At 38.4% G+C, this 18,233-nt stretch overlaps 1 protein-coding gene across 2 annotated transcripts in view; it reads right to left on the reverse strand.

Moving 5' to 3' along the window:
- MIPEP (mitochondrial intermediate peptidase) overlaps window positions 1-18,233 on the reverse strand; it is a 65,686-nt gene that overhangs the window by 33,373 nt on the left and 14,080 nt on the right. For both annotated transcript variants that reach the window (XM_063149042.1, XM_063149043.1), the window contains exons 11-13: window positions 4,396-4,549; window positions 3,385-3,462; window positions 2,200-2,404 (exon numbers count right to left, since the gene is read on the reverse strand). In XM_063149042.1, coding sequence (XP_063005112.1) covers window positions 2,200-2,404; window positions 3,385-3,462; window positions 4,396-4,549 — 437 coding nt within the window. The remainder of the gene's footprint in view (window positions 1-2,199; window positions 2,405-3,384; window positions 3,463-4,395; window positions 4,550-18,233) is intronic.

An 18,233-nucleotide genomic window follows, 5' to 3' on the forward strand; every position in this document is an offset into this window, starting at 1 on the left:
ACCCAATGGAAGTGACTAAAAAGTGTAACACATTGCCAAATCAAAGCTGAATTTCTAATTTCTATATTAAAGTTAGCAATGGAAAAGTTGTTGCTTTCATAATGGACCCACTGGGTCACCACCTCTATCCTGGTCTACCAGAAACAATGCCAACATTCAGAATCAGTCTTAAATCTCAGTCTGCTTTTACTATTATTTGAAGACTGGTTTTAAAATCACTCCTTTGACCTCTACAAACCTTTCTCTAATGTTATTCTTAACTTATAATCTGTTTAAACTCAGTGATTCAGACAGATAATGCTCTTTATTACAAATACCATTTATCACACTGGTTTTTACCTACTAAATAGAGGGAAACTATATTCTCTCTGAGCATCATTATCCAAAGGCAAGATAAAGTCTAAGAAACTATCCATTCTAGTTCTCTGTACCTGCTGCAGTTTGAATTCACCTTCAGACTAGACACACAAAATGAACATGCCCAAACACTGCATGAGGTTTCACCAGTACCTTCACCATTCTAATACCTACTGCTGTTAGATACAGCTCTGATGTAATTTCAAATCACACTGGACCTTTTCACAGACACATCAGCTATATGCACTTCTGCACTGACACATAAATCTGTGATTCTGTTTGTGCATCACTGCTGAAAAATCCATTTGGTAGCAAAAATTCTCCTTATAGTCTGAAAATGCATGATCTGCACTGTGCAGTTTTGGATTAAAGAAAAGTAAGGCAAGAGACAGCAGGAAAGATGTCAAATTATTCAGCTCATCTCAACTAGAATGTCAATTTTTTTTTGTGCTCACAATAGCTTGTAGTCATATTGTTTCCATACTTTACCACCCTTGTGTTCCATGAGAGCAGACAGTCCCTAACAGACATCCCTGTGACAAGCCCTTTGATTTTTACACATTCCAAATCCATTAAAAAAGGATTCTCTGCAGAAACAACAGCACTGACCTCCAACCTCCAATGCTGCTTTTGCAATGCTAGATCTGGAATGAAATCCTCTGGGATGCAGGACTGCCTGGAGCTAAGGCAATACAGAAACCATACACAGGGACTCCTGGAAAATCTGAGCCTCACAATTAGCCACTTCCTGCCCCTTCAAGGGCCTGACATGCAGAAACACATGATTCAGCACAAGAGGAGAACTCACACCAAAGTGGCTATTTTGGGCATATAAGTATTCCTGTAGCTCAAGATGAGCAAGCCTATATGAGTGGAAGGAGTGGGGGAGAGCCCTTAGCTATCCCAAAGATTATACAGAGCTTATACTCAAGGAATTATGCAGTGTTCATCTGTTTTAACAATGTCTAGTAGTGACATACTTATAAAATAGTTCAGTCAACTTTAATTTTAAATGGACAACTTAAAAAAAGAGTATTTTGCCACTGGGTGCAAAGGTAGCTACTGATAAAATATTAACTCAACATTAACACTCCTTTGTATCATTAGCATAAAAATGGTAAAAGATATTAAAAAACTAATTCTTCAGACAAGGATTCACAATCTCACCTGTTTTGTAGCTTGGTTTTTATTTTCTAGTAAGTAAATATCTACTGCACTTGAGATTTCCAGCACACTATTATAGAAAAGAATATACCAAGCTGTCCACTGTTAAAAAAAGTAGCATGCCAAGCAGCCTTAGCCAGCATGGGTGTTTGACCTGTTTGCCACAACTGCAGAAGGCTATAGAAGCCAGAGACCTGTCAGTCAATACCCTCACTACTCTTTGCAAGACCTAATTCACTCATTTTCCTTCATTCATTTTCCTAAGTCATTTCCAACCCAGGATTCAATGTGGTTTTACAGTAGGTACAACCTATTTCCCAACCTCCAACGACTCCAATGATTATGAAATCCACATAAGACAAACTTGAAAGAGTGGATAGCACCAACAGAATAAAGATTAACAGTGCATAGAAAAGAGATACAAACACCTAATTCTTATTAGAACAAGAATATTCAGATGTTGTTTGGTTGAGTTTTACATAGTATCTGCAGATTCGATACTGTATTCTCAAATCATCAAGGGTATAGAACTATTAAATGACAATCATTTTTGATTCATACCCTTTTTATTCTTTTGTTCTGTTCTATCTTCTTTAATTTTTTCTTAAGCTACACCCTTCTTCTGGAAATTAAACATTTCACTAAAACAAAAAAAAATCTCGGCTATAACTTTCTTACCAGTGACATGTTGGTAGCGAGTTCTCCCCAGCATAGAATGCATAGCATGACCCATTTCATGGAACAGATTCTCCATCATGCCAGGACTCAGTAGCGTTGGTGCACCCCTTGCTGAATTGGGAAGGCTCAGCATAAGAACAACTACAGGTAGCTGGTACTCTCCATTTTCCTTTAGCCTGCCTCCTCGAACTGTAAAGTGACAGTCCTTTTCAAGGTAAAAACAAACATGGACAGCCAATGTCATTCTCTCAGTGATATTAAAACAATGATTAAATTAAACTAAACTGTTCAATCAAATCAGAACATATACTCAGCTACACAAGTAGAATTCAGTACTGCTACTGAACAACACTGTCCCTCCATCATTACCATATACCTCAAATTCATAAAGAAATTACTTTATTCCATAAAGGAAAGGCTGTGTTGCTTCTAGAAAATAAAATTATTTCTTTATGTTTTAGAATTATCCAAACCGTTGAAACTTTCTAACAGGTATCACTAGTGACAAGAAATTTACTGATGTGTCAAATCCATAATGTACAGATTAAATTCTCTCCTCAACCTTCAGCAATAACTTCTGTATAAAGTATACCACACAGCACTACTAGTATATTGTGAATTGCTAGCAAAAGAGTTATATATTTAACTAATGTAGATTTAAAGTTTGTCCACTCATTACCTCACTAAAGGTGGCAATTTGCAGATGCTTCTACTGAGTGAAGTGTCTACTGTTCTGCATCCTATTGCAAATATACTGGCACTAGGTAGTGACTGAGCCACAACAGTTAGAACCAGCTACAGTTTTAAAGAGAATTTAGAATAAAATTAGTTGAGTGTAAAGATTAGTAAGTATAAATGTCAGACTGTTTCTGTTTGTAAACAGTAGGCCAGAAAACAAGTGTTTAAACCTCTACCATTTCTCTAAACAGAGTTCTCTAAACATTTTGTAGCACTTGTTATTCTGTGCCACAGAGTCTGAGCTCAGCCTATTGGGTTTTTTTTAAATGAAAGCTTGCTCTAAAAAATATTTTACCTAAACTCACACATGAAGTTACAGACATTCTCTGTTTAAATTTATTTTAACATGAGGAAAGTTTTACTAAATTTATATTGAATGCAAATAACACTAATGCTACAGTTATTACTTATATAAAACCCAAGTTGAAGTCAGATCATAAACGTTACCTGATGTGGTTTATCAGGTCGCTGGAAGAAGTCACAATAGATGTACCCTAGCAAACCCTCAGTTTCGTGAACAACAGCCTGAAGAAAAAAAAGGTATAATTTCCATAGTGAAAGCACTGATATTGTGCAAATTGAAGACGTAATATTCAAATCCCAAGACTTATAATGAAGAAATAACAAACAAACTTGGAATAATTAATATAAAATCTGTTCTTAATTTTAATTGAAAATAAATATATGGACAAAATTCACTTCTTGTATCTCAAACTACAGACATTTCTGCATTTCACTGAAAACTAGCTAGTCACAGATTAGTATTAAAAGTACTTTCTGTGTTCAAAAAGCCCACAAATGACAAACAGAAGCGATTTACCACAGAAATAAAAACAGAAAGAGTAAGGAGTAATTATAAATTGACCCACAGTATATAAAGAACAGCATCTCTTGCTGGAGGCTGAGGATAGAAGAGCAGTGGAGAAGATTTGGCAATGAATAAATGTAGGAAGACAACAGAGGAACTTGGGAACCTGATGAGTAAACTACTGCCCAAGTTTTGATTTCTACCCTCCCCTAAAAAGAGGGCAGAAAAATAAAAATCAATCTCAAAGTAAAGACGACTTAAAGAGTAAAAAAAAATGAGGCAAAGACACATGACAGTTAGGACACACACCTCCAGCACTCTAGTCATCTAAGGTCATCTACAAACTGAAACTAAAACTAACAGGGCCCATTCAGAAAGGTGCAACAATAATCTCCAAACAGAAAATGTTTCTGATTCAGGCATCGTTGACACAGAGCTATAAAGGCTATAAAATACCAAACATCCAAAAGGCACTTAAAAAGATGATAAAGCTCTTGAGGTCTAACTTCAACTCAAATTAGACAACTAGCCTGTGTTTTTGATAGGTATCCAAATTTTTTTTTTTTTTAAGTTTGATTCATAGCTCACAGGAACACACTATCTTGATTATCTTCCCTTTGGTTTCAGATGCTAGGAACAAGAATACTTACCAACTTTCTAACATCTTCAGACCAAATCTCTCCTCTCTTTGTCTGTTCAGCATAGAGAGAGATCCCTAGGAGCTGACTGAACAAAGAGTTCAAACCTTCCATGCATGCCCCAAGAGAGAAAAATGGACAATACAAGCCAGGATCAATGTTGTACCTAAGGGAATACAAGAATCCCAAAACAGTCAGTCAGCAGAGTTACATAAACTACAGTACTCACCTTCAAGCCACAGAAAGTCACAAAATACACCAGCTCGGCCCAAAGACCCTCAGTGAGCATGTTTGGCTTTATTTTTCAAATAGTGAAACCAAGTTACAGGCACAGTGCTCTGCAGTACCTCAATTATTTCAAATAGAGATACCAAATTCAACAGATGTTGACTATGATTTTGAGAAATGTGGTGAACATGCAGCCCAAACAGACCATGGCAACATGATGGGTGGCCAAGCAGTGGCTTTTGATACTCAAGAGGCCACTGGCACTCAAGTGCCTTTCCAATGCCAAGGCTGCATCGTGTGACTGATCAGAAAAACAAGCTGGCTTTGGCTGTGGTGTAAGCCAAATCCCCAGCTAGGGCAGGAAACCAACTGGTAAGAACTGCTGACTCTGCAGCCTTGCATTTCACTGCAGCAACAGAAACACCAAGTAGACACAATCACCTCCCACACAAAAATCACACCTCAAGCTCTGGGGACTCTCTTGAACCATGTAGAAAATATCTTACAGCTGCAAGCCACCTGGAAATTTCAGTATGTGACATGGATTTCAAACATGGCCAACACAGCTTCCTGAGCAGAACCTCAACCAACCAGGTTCAAGATGTAGTACAGAAGATACTCATAGGGAGGAAGACATCATACACCTGCATGCATACACAGAATGAATAAAAAATTCAAAAAGGAGTTCAGAGATGTATGCAGTCTGCAGAAGGGTTTACACTCCCTGAGACTCTGACCCTAAAAAGTAAACACACTACAAGTGTATCAAGCAAATAAATGCTTTGCAAAATTACACCTTTCAGCAGCTGATCAGCACCACGCAACTCTTTTGAGACAATAGCAAAATCAGAACTGGAATCTGCTTGTAGCTGTGTGTGCACCCCAAATGGCAAAAAATACTCGTCTCATTTCACATACAAAGCCCAAGCGTTACTTTATGCTATTTTCTAGGGTCTGAGAGTAAAGCCTGTTTAACTCTAGACAATCACAGTCACAGGAATTTAAACATGCATCAGCTAGACTACAATAGCTGGACACCAAATATGAGAACCATGCTGGTTTAAGGCCTGGGATCAAAAGGCTTAGTTACAGACCAGCTGTGAAAGCACCAGACAGTCCCTATCCACACACCTACCCTTCCTTCCTTCCCACTCCCACAGAGAAGACGTGAAAAAGAAACCCACTGGGGATACTTCATTTGCTGAAGTGCTGCTTACAACTGCAGCTCTGATTCACTGATGGGCACCACTGAGCTGTGCGGCACAGCAGGGTGGGGTTACTCCTCTAAGCCATGATATAGTGATGTACAAGATTTTGCTTATTTTCACACCACAAATGCAAGAAGCTAAAGTCGTGTATTCCATTCTATTTTAAACTATACTAGAACATAGAAAATAAAGCAGATTTTGCTTCTACCATACAAACATAGTTTTTCAAGAACTTCACACTTAAATTCACACACTGCATGCTTCCATGTACATGTTTTCCCTCTTACTCAAAAAGTCATTACACCCAAGGAATAAACATGATATAAATCACTTCAGATCAAGTTAGATAGAAAGACTGAAAGCAAGTCTCTAAAAGAAGGCAGAAGAGATGAGTTAATTTTCATATAACCACAGAAATTTGGAGTACAAAGGACATTGATTGACACAAAGAACTGTCCCTTCCACTGCAACATACAGAATTACAGGGTATGTGTTGAATATCCTAAGAATTTTTAAGTCAGTAATTCTTAAGAATTGAATGCTTTCAACAGTGGCCCTTTTGGGAAAGCTTTAGCAGGTAAATCTCAGATGTCTCCATACTTTTATAGAATCACCCAGTGATTGCCTTCTTGCCAGACTGTTACCATTAAAACTGAAACACACCACTAAGTGCTTCAGACCTCCTGATTCTGCTCTGAAGCTCTCCCTGCATACAGACTACAAGACCAGTTAAAATGCCCCATCTTTGGCAGCAAATCATAACAACCTCCATAATAGTTTAGAACTGGTTTTTGTCATATCACTTTAAAATCTTGTACTATCATCCCACAAGGCACTATGAATAGTAAGCTGTAATTCAAAGAATTGCTTCTTTAACTAATATTTGGCTACAAAAGTACTGTCTCAATACACACCACAGACAAGCTCAAGTGTCTTCACTGCACAAGGGCTCTTTGCAGGGCTTTTTTGCTGAGTGCATTTCAATCAGTCCTGCCAAATCTATGCTTATTTGCAAAGCCTGCACACCCTCCTCTCCCCAGACATCCAGTATCATCCAGGATTCCTGTGCTATTTCCTCCCTGCCCAGTGGGAGAAGAGAGACAAGAGTACAAGGTATTTCAGGAAAGAAACATATGATACAGTACTACAAACACAGACTTCAGTAAATCAAAATTTAACACTACCAACAGCTCACATTCATAACAAAACATCAGATTTTCACAGCTGCAGGAAACTAAAACGTGTTACTCCCAACAGTGAGTTCGGCTGCAGGATAAGAGAACATGAAAACAATAAGAAATTAAAGAATAGCCCCTTGAAAACACTTCATGAAATTAGACAACTCTTTTACACAAGAAATAAGAAAAATCAAAAGATGTGTAGAGTCTGCTCAAAATTTTCTAAGAGCAGAATTTTTTTTTGATGGACCAGCTAACCCTGGAAACCATTTCCAAGTACATGAAAGACAAGAAAGTCACCAGGAGCAGTCAGTATAGATTCAGCAAAGACAAGTCATGCTTAAAAAGACTTGATAACCTTATATGATGAAATAACTGGCCTGGCAGAAAAGGGGAGAGCAGTGCACATCACCGCCTTGGACTTCAGTGAGCCCTTTGACACTGTCTCCCATAAGATGCTCACAGAGAAGCTGTCAATGTATGGGCTGGATGAGCACACAGAAAAGTGGCTGAATGGCAGGGCTCAGAGGGTGATCAGTGCCACAAAGGCTGCTTGGAGGCCAAGGACCAGCAGTGTGCTCCAGGGGTCAGTACTTGGTCCAGTCCTGTCCTGTCCAGTCATTGGCAGATAACACCAAACTGTCATCCAAACTGGGAGCAGTGGCCGATATGTCACAGGGTCTTGTTTCCATCCACTGGGACCTTTACAGGCTTACAGGATAAATGAGCTGACAGGAATTTCAAGAACTTCTCCACTGCACCTGGGGAGAACAACTCCAGGCACCAGTATGTGCTGGGGGACACCCAGACCCAGCAAGAAAGGAGTTTTGCAGACAGCGACCAGGGGGTCCTGGTGGACACCAAGTTAAGCACCAGCAAGTGAGGGACCCTTGCCACAAAGAAGGTGACCAGCACCTTGGGTGCATTAGGAAGAGCATGGCCAGCAGGCTGGGGGAGGTGACCCTTCTGCTCTACTCAGCACTGTGTCCCATGTTGAAGTGCTGTGCCCAGTGCTCAGCTCATCAGGAAGAGGGGCACAGCCACACTGTTGTGCCTGGGAAAGAGAAGGCTCAGAGGGATCTTAATAAGGAGTACAAATTCCTGAAGGAAGGGTGCAAAGAGGAGAGAGCCAGGCTTTTCTCAGTGCTGCCCAGTGACAGGACCAGAGGCAATGGGCACAGAAAGGAACACAGGATGTTGCATCTTAACATCAGCAAACATTTTTCCCCCAGTGAGGATTAGCAAGCACTGGCACAGGTTATCCTTAGAAGCTACAAAGTCTTGCAACTTGGAGATACTGAAAAAGGCGCCTGGACATGATCATGGACACTCAGCTCTAGGAGACCCTGCTTTAGCAGGGGGCTGGACCACATGACCTCCAGAGAAAATTTCCAACTCCAACTACTTTGTGAAGATGTCATATGGAACCTAGGACTAAGAGCACACAGCTGCAGTATGAGATAGATTCCAGCTTTATCAGAGGAAGACAATGTTTCATACTAAACACAAAGGATTACCACATTCAGTTGAAATACTGGATTAATGTGTTTGCTGGAGGGGTGGAACAAAACAACCTCTGAAACGAAGTTTGATTTCATTTCAGTCAAATACAAAGATATGTACTAGTAGGACAAAGCAATGATATTTCTTCATGGATAGAACAGCTGACACTTATATATTGCAGGGAGAAGATCAATGCCTACTTCTCATTCTCAGCACTCCTTGAACATGCACAATGTCCCCATGACCCCACCCCAGGATGAAAAGTATGTGAAGAAGGCCTTCTGATAAATACTTTGTAATATACTGTCACTGTCCAAAGTGGGGAGAGGGGGTGGGGTGGTGGCAGTCTGGAATAGTTTTGTCCTTTGAAAAAAGCATGATACTTATCCACCCCCTCAGAAAAAAAGTAGCAACAGACTATAATGCCTTAAGGCAGACTCCACAGAGGAACTAGCCCCCTACTCTGGCTAATGTTTGAAGATGTCACAATCTTGACATTTTGAGTACAATGAGGTCCTGACTAAACAACCACTTTAATAGAAACTACACAAAGTTAATGTCAGTCCCTTCTGCTAGAACATTGCCAGGATCAAACCTCTCCCACATTTAATGAAAGATGTGTGTTAATGTTCTTCCTGCCAATGGAAAATTGAAAAACGTTTTGATAAACAACATTTTTTTATAAAGAATGCCAAAACAAAAATGTTTCTACTTCTGATCTCAATTGTCCATTTCTGCCTTGCCTATTACACCAGTGGGAAAAAAAAAATATCAAAGCAGAAGATATTGAAAAACCCTCAAATACCACTAGTGTCTTATGCCACAGATTCAATATTTAACTTACTTCTGCACACACCTGGCAGCAGTCAGCAGAGATTATTATACCTTGAGTTATCTGGCATCCACTGTTTGCTAGCCAATGCAATGTCCTAGGAGTTATGCAGAAAGGAGTTAAAACCCATAATATAGTGCAATTATCACAATCAGATTATAATAACCAATAATACTTCAAAATGAGTACTGGGTAATGAAAAAAAAGCTACTCCTCCAAAAAGTGTGTATTACATCTTCAAAAATCTTTGTCTAAATACCCATATATACCCACTAAGCAGTAATCATTCCAGACACCAAAACACAGATCTAATTCCCAAGTTTTGAATTTGGTCCTACCTCATACATGAACTCTATTTTCAAAAATTAAGAACAACCAACTCTAAGTGAAGAAAACCTAACCCCAAAGTTGCACTGATTCCAGGAAAACTTTCTTTTTGGGCTTACTTAGGAACAGCAATTAGCTGAAACCTCAGCTATCTGAAACTGATGTTCTATAACCAAAACCTCAGCTCCTGGAATTAGTACTGATAGATGATCTTGCCTTTCAGTGGCAAGAGCAAGCATATGACTGACTCTTTTCTGAGCCCCCACCTTCAAGATTTAATGCTACTCACTGAAACATAAAACATGTAACACTAGGTAAGACAATAGGGAAAAGGGGAAAGTTGAAAAGATTTGAACCTTCCCCAAAAGTAAAAATACTCCATGAACAGAACAGGAAATGCTGCAATCTCTACTAGATCTCTAAAACTTAAATCTGGCATATGGGTGTGGGTAGGAAACTATTTGGAAGAGTTTACAAAGTAGATGCTCCCTTGTTGAAGATTCTTGGTTGATTTCAGACACTCAAATGGTAGCAGTCATCAGCAACTTCATTGTTTCCAGACGACAAGAAAAAAGCATCTGTTAGCTGGCAAATGATTACCCAATCTCAGTTACTGACAGCTTCATCTCTTAGTGGGACTGCAAGAACACATTTCCCAGGCACAGTATTTTGGCATTCAAATTCATACAAATCTAAAAACATGGTAGCTCAACTTTGGGCAGCAATGGGGACTGTGACTGTGACAGCAATCGAAACATCTCTTCCCTCAGTCCTTTCAAAGAAAATTCTCATGCTGTTAAAGGGTCTCAGGTTGTATCTTCAAAACACACTCTGAGCTGGGCTAGATTTTGTAAAAGACCACATAAAACTTTAAGATGAAGACTTCTCTCAATACACTCCTTTAGCATTTTAAATTGCCCAATAACAAAGACAGAACTTGTCTGTGTAGGATGCAGAGCCTTTTTGAGGGCTGATCCAAGACTGTAAAATTAATTTTTCCTGAAGCTAAAAGGAAAACTCAAAGTTCTCCATCTTCTATCCCAGGTGTATGGTGCTTCTTTGATCCCTATTCTTTCAAACAAGAAACCAAGTGTATTTGTAAATGCAGACTAAAGCTTCCCAACAAAACCCTACCAAAACCAAGGCATTCCTGCCTTGGCAAGAGGTTGGACTAGATTATCTCCAGAGGTCTCTTTCAACTCTAACAATTCTGGGATTCCACCACATATTACTTTTCAATCGACAGAATGAAAGTACAACTTCAGTCAATGAATTAGCTGATATTGACTGACTCTACATGAAAAGGAGCAGAATTTCCAAAGTGCTTTAGCTTAGCCTGCCCTTGAGATGCTCACTAGCCTGAGTAAAGCTATCGTCATAATCTACATGTTAATAAATGCTGATGACCCTACTGTGCATATAATTGTTTTTATTATACTACATGTTAAAGCAGCAACCAAACTAAGACTCACTTTATGCACGATTTTCAAGCTGTTATCTAACTGTAAGCTTGAACAGTTGTACAGCTTTGTGACTTCTATTTAAAACAAATAGTAAAAAATTGAAATAAAACTGCAAGAAGCAGCTGCTTTATTATGAGCACACTCTTTGGCAAGCAGCCTCCACATTTATGCAGACAAGTTATGATTTTATCTCCAACAGGAAGTGCACTCAAGTATTTTTGGGAAAAGAAATCAGAAAGGAAATTATCATGACCCACAATGAACAGGCACTCTGCTACCAGTAAAACTTCTGCTAAGGGTTACTGCTACTAGGAAGAAAGGTTAATGTTCGGGAGACAGACAGCATTTAGTGACAATAACTACTGCAAAGGAGACCTGGAAGACAGGTTCTCTTGTCTGCTGTAATTTGCAGCCCCAGAAGAGCAGACAGACTCTTCTGCACATGGCAGAGTAAGATCACCAGAAAGACACTGTACTGCTGTCTCCAAAGCTGGCAAACACATGGAAACATGGTTACAGTATTTCCTAAGGAAGAAAAAGGATTCAGGGCAGCTAAGTAAGCCAGGCCAAGAATCAAACTCCCTGTCTGGATACCCTTTTGCTTAAAATGTGAGTTCTGGGCCTTAGGATACCCATGTCACCAGAGAAGGGCAGACACAAACATTATGACACTTTCAAGCTTCATAAGGTACTAGTCAGAGGTAACTAGCACAAGTCTAGAGCTCAGCTATGAGCTCTTGCTTCTTGCTGGAACTTAGGCTTCTCTGTTGTACAGTTGGATCCCAAAAGGATGAAAAGCACAGTACTTTCTATGGGAATTTGCCTTTGAAAATGCAGGCAAAATAGATGGATCTCAGATGGTGTTAACTTTGCAGAGAACTATATACTCCAGTCAAAAAGATTTCTTACCATGTAAGATTTCCCCTCGCATATCCCCAGTAAAAAAAACCACAGGTATGGATTGACTTTTGATATTTGCAATTTGCTCTGCTACAAAAAGATTTTCCCAACTACCCTTGAACTTGAGCACATAAATTTTTCTTAAGCCATTATGTGAAACTTAAAGGATCTGAATGTAATTCTGGAAGAACAGGAAAAGGAAATATCAAAACTTCTATCCGTTACAGACATACACACACCCATCAGAAAACACAATGATCAATCTAAAAGAAGACTTCCTGAAATCAAGGATTTTGTACATGCCTAGATATTAATAATTTATTTTTAAAAGGTTGCTTTTAGTTTTGATGTAGGAAAGATAGCATTTATGTAAAAAAAGGGGACAGCAACACACATTCACCCTGCATAAATCAGTAACAGCATCAACAAATATATACACGAACTCCTCTACAATGGAAAAGAATATTTTCCTCTGTGCCAAACTTTCAGTTAAACTGCTTTGACTTAAGAAAGATAAAAATCAAGACTCAGAGGTCCCTTTTATTGTAATAATGAACCTTAAATTAATTGTTTCTCTTGTAGAATTGCGTAACTCTCATGCTTACATGTCGAAAACTGTGAAAGACTGAGACACAGACTTGAACATAATAGGTTTGCTCTGTATTCATTTTGCATATTGCAGTAACTTAATTCACTCTGAACATCTGATTTCAAATGCCAAAGCATTTGTATTTATAACAAAGCCCAAGAAATAATGAAAATTCTCATATATTCTATGTCAGAATGTGAGCTAAGCAACTTTACAAAGAGTAATCTCAGCAGCCTCCTAACAAAAGTAGAAATATCAAAGAAAGCTGTAGTTTCTTTAATGTAAATTCCTACTTCTTATTAAAGGATAAACTACATTTAAGAAATCCAGACACTTTACTTCCACAGTTTGCAGCCCAGCAGTATTTTTAAGAGAAGCAAAGTAGCCAAACCAATTAAAAAAACGATTATAAAAAGAAGTTAACTGACACAATGAGGTTTGGTTATTCTTCAAGAACAGCAGGCTTCAAACAAAAAGGCTGTGCCTTTGTGAGAAACAAAGATGTAGTATCTGATTATAAATAATTATTTCTAAGCTTCTGTGACTTCACTGAGTCTAAATAAAATGCAGACTCCTAAAATCACTTTCCTTTAAGCTGTGTCTATGGAATGAGGCTAAGACTGTTTTGTGCAACATGACTTTCATCTATTCTATTAAGAATGCTTTTTATAAAATTGAACATTAGGGATATTTGAATCAGGATCACTGCTCTTCAGAACACAAGCATTCAGACTCAACAATTGCAAATTAGCTGCCAGGCAAAAATTCTTATCGGTGGCTATTATATGTAGTCCCTGATATATCCTGACCTCTTTGGGGGTTTTTGTGAGAAAAATTATTATCCTGTTGATATCCACAAAAATATAGACGACAAAGTTAACTATCTCTAATAAAACCGATCCTGTCAAAACTTTCAAAAAAACTTGAAAAGATCTTGTTAGTAAAGATAAAAGTAAGATGAACCCCTCAGGTTAACTTGAAAAGATCAAGACCAGGAAAACCCCTTCCAATTTTCATTACATGCCAGACTATGAAACTTAATTCTTTACCTAAAGGGAGGCTCTGAACCATGATTTATAGAAGACTCTGGATTTCTTAAAAATAATAACAATAATAATAATAATAGAATGCCTTTGTACTCTCATCAACTATAAAGTAGCACCTGTATTTCACATTCCTTTTTTCTTTCTGCTAATTGTACTTCGTAGAATATTTTGGAGGAGGTCAAGGGGTACTTTAGAATATTGGTATCAACACTGCACACAACTTTTAGATTTGATTTAGTTTTCAAATCAACAATTTCTTTGTTCTTCCACAATGTTTTGAATAAAGAAATAATTCTTGAAAGTTGAATTCTGCTTTACAGCAATGCTTTTCAGTAACTTTCAGATTTTCCTCCAAAAATCTTAATCCACCAGCTTTAGTGACTGGTGAGTTAAAGTAGACTTTCTACACCTCCATTAGTTGATTTAACAGAAGGGATGCCTTAGCTTTCTTACAAATAGTTTGTTACATGAAGTTCTCCTCTCTGAGCACTTTGGTTGAAAGATTTCCTAGTTACATTTTGCATTACGTTTCCACTTCAGCTTTCAAATTGAACAGTGACAGTTTTCTCACAAGTTCTGCAAAAAGTCTGGGCTCTACTTCCACATGGCATTCCCAAGACAGAACAGTCTTTCATAAAACTAAAAATAATTTTACAAAAAGCATCCATGAACAAGTTTCTTTACTAGTAACTTGCAAACCTCAATATTAATTGCAGCTTTTAGGAACTTGTGAAACATCCAGTCACATTTTCATACCTTGGTACTTGGTAAGCCCCTGAAAAAACCCAGAAATGGTGCCCACCCTCCCCTGAAGCCAGTAAACCATGTATAGTCCCAACAAGAAAGGAAGTGATTTATTCCTAATCTCTGCTAAACTGGCACCCCCAGATCCAAAATGCCTGCAGCTGTCATGGTGGCTTCTCTTTCCTACACATCAGGAAAGAAACTAATTTTTGCATTGATCTGTAAGTACTCTGCAAGCACATCACAGCTTCAAGTGGAATAAGACCTGGGACATTTTGGCAAAAGTCCTAACAGTGAATTATAACCAGTGAAGTCAACTCAGCCTGGCAAGAACCACAGGTTAAGGAAACAGAAGTCAATACCAAATACACAAAGCTCACTGCTGATGGTTCTGAAGAACACTTCTGCACCTCTGTCAGAAGTGACTAAGCACAGCCAATCCTACCTTCAAGGCAAATGGCTGACCTCAAAAAGTCTCTCACAGCATGTTGTGGTGATTTTCTGTTGTGCTTTTTTCTCTGACCTGGAAGAAGTCAGCAGGACTACCATATCTTTGCAGGATCAGGGCCCTGAGAATTACAGCTGCACTTACTGAGAAGTAATGCAATTTAATTAATACTTGGGTACTTGTCTGCACTAAAATGCAACATTATTATTTTTATAATATACATATTAGACAGCTTCTTACTTGTTAGACGCCGAAGCATGTCCTAGCATTCACTGGTTTATTACCCTTAGCCTGCCAAAATTCTTGAGGTTCTCCTAATTACTCTATCTTCTTTTAAGAAACTACTACCATGAATTTCAGACTTTTGTCTCTTGTTTCTCTTAAAAGTACATTTATACCGACATGTATTTTCCCTGCCTCTTAAACTACAGCTACAAAAACATTACACTGTCTTAAGTGTAGGTTTAAAGCCAGAGAGGCTACTTAACATAGGCTGGGGAAAAAAAAAAAAAAGGAACATATCCTGTTCCCATCAACAGGAGGCTTACACTTTTGAAGTAGGATCAAGTTTCCAGGGAAAAGACTTGGTGAAAGCTGACAGAAACAAAATTGTTGTGGCCGGGTTTAGACAGAACAACCGCAACGCTGCGGCTTGAGTCTGGAGCGCCTCCTGCTGTTCCAGGGACAGCACAGCAGCGACGGTCGGGAACGACGAGAAAAGAAGCGACAAAAACCAACCCGATGCGACAGCAAACAGCATCAAAACTCTACAGTCCAAACGCATGAGGGCATTCTGCATCCTTCAGAAGTAAACATCTACCTCTTAGAACTAGTTATTAGAAATCTGGTGAAGGATTTGGTTCTTTAATACTGCTACAGTAAAGATTAAATGTATATTTACTAGACAAAATATATACATAAATTTAAAATGCACAACATGCTGCAAATATAAAATAGACACATTAAAAACATGTCACGAGTTTTAGAGTCATGTGAGATGTAGCTGGTCAAAACCTGGAGGACTAAAGAGGAATGGCTGAATAGGCCAACATTTTCCAGCAGACATACAGTCCCATCGAATATTTCTTGCACCCCCTAGTGCTGAGTTACTTAATTAAGAACTGAATCCCCATAGTCTCTTTCTTTATACCTGCATTTGTACAGATAATCTGCATCTCATGTACCTGACAATACCTAGAAAATGATGAGTCTGTACTTCAGCTGGAGCCACGGTGACAGCATTAGTCCAAAGGCAATACTCAAAAACATACATTTGCTGCCCTATCAACAAAAATGTTTTACTAAGCAGAAGAAAAGAGAATTTCCTAATACAAAAACCTACCATGCAAACTACTACTGAGTCCCAAAACATGAGAGACAAATACATAAGCCATGCTATGTGCACAGCACTACTACAAATACAACCATGGCATTTCTGTTAAAGACCTAAAGCTAAAAGTAAATTTCTTCCAAAAGAAAGAAACCCTTGGAGAACAAAAAAAAAAAAAAATCTAACAGACTAAATAAAGAACAGGAGAAAGGCATGACAGTTAAGTGCATCTTGTTTAAAAATATATTCTGTGATTCCAAGATGAAAATATGCAAAACATAATAGGACATAAGTAAAAATAAATTATTTATTGAGCTTATAAATAAAAAAAAAGAAAAACAATTTTTTAAAAGCATTCCATAATTTTCCTATGGAAAAAACCAACCAACCAACCAACCAAGGAAAATAACATCACTTTTCCTTAGATGAATAATTTAATACTATGAGATAACTGGCTCCGTTAAAAAAGGAGTAACAACAAACAGCCAAAAGTCAAACTCCAGCCAAGCATCAAGGTTTGTGTGACAGATACAGTTCTCATCTTCCAGTTACAAAAGTGCTGAACTGAACATACCATAGTATCCACAGGGCATTCAAGAAGGGATGTGGTCAAACAAGGAAAGTACAAATAGAAGATAAAGAATAGGAGATTCCCATTTGGGCAACAGGGCATTTAGGGCAGAGACATGACAAGGTATATTCTCATCCTGCCTAGTTTCACTCATAGAGCACAGTCTTTGAGACTGTGCAGGGGAGTAGTGAGTTTTACTTTTCAGAGCTGATTACCCAGTGTCCAGTATCCTGTTAACCACCCACAACATGAGCAGAACAAATGTAAGGCCTTGTTCAGGCAGTTAGATCAAACACTTTTTCCAAAGACAGGCAACTATCCAGAAAACAGGCCCATGAAAGATCTACACTCTTGTGTTAAAGCAAAGCAGCTTTGCACACAATGGAAAGGAAAACTACTTTTTCGTCCCTGTCTTGCAGATGCTTGTATATCTGCCAGAAACAAATAGTCCTACCCAAGCTGGAGGGAGAAAAACATTGGGCCCCAATCCTGGATTGTAAGCAGGGAGGCCCTACACACATTCAGGAGACTCTTCACACTTTCAGACTTAGTACCTGAATACAAAAAAATAGCAAAGATACACTGCCAATGTGTAGGTCTGTTTTACCTGCAGCTCTCCCTTCACAAAGACACCATGCAATTCTTAAAGTAACTTAATTGGGTCTCTTACAAAGCCCTCCAAGGAAAGGAAATATTTTTCTTTCTAATGCCAAAAAGAGCAGAATAATCTACTTGCGATCATCAGCAACTCAACCATGAGATGGTTAGCTTCATGAGGAGATCTAAGAAGGACAGTAAGACCACTAAGACTAAGGACAATCAGCACCAGAAGACTCTTCCAGGACAAGTAAAAAACCCAGTGCCTTCTACACCTAATGCTCTAACCATTATGGCACACACCAATTCTGAAAATGACGAGGCCAGCTTCTAGCAATCCTTTCATGCTGTCTATACTACCACAGCTTTCTGATCCAGAGTAAACTACTATTTTAATCAGATACATCCAGTCTATGTTTGTTTAAAAACCAAAAAACTGTAAATCTGCAGTGAAGGAAGAATTTTTATCTAAACCCCCTTGTGAGAGCATCACATCTTTCAATTATCTTTTCCAACAGAAACCTCAAAGGTCACTGCTGCTGATCTAATAAAGGCAACATGCAGGGCTTACATCTTTCAGAGCTGACATCTCATTATGTGCAAAGGCCCTGTGCACTATTTAAGTCTGTGTAAAGGATTTATTTCCCAGTCTTTGCAAGAGAGATAAGAATGAATTCTATCCATAAACAGTAAAGATTTACGGAAAAAGTTCCTATTTCAAGTCTGCAAAAGAGGATGAAGTTGCACATTCAGTAAGAAACACAATGAAGATAAAATATGAAGTTGAAATGTATTCAGGGTTCAAAATTTATTTTTAAACATTAGTACAGCCCAGCTAAGAACAAAAAGCAAAACAAGAATAAGGATTTTCTATCAGTTCTAGAAT

The sequence above is a fragment of the Melospiza melodia genome, chromosome 2, assembly GCF_035770615.1.
Source record: "Melospiza melodia melodia isolate bMelMel2 chromosome 2, bMelMel2.pri, whole genome shotgun sequence".
Taxonomy (NCBI): domain Eukaryota; kingdom Metazoa; phylum Chordata; class Aves; order Passeriformes; family Passerellidae; genus Melospiza; species Melospiza melodia.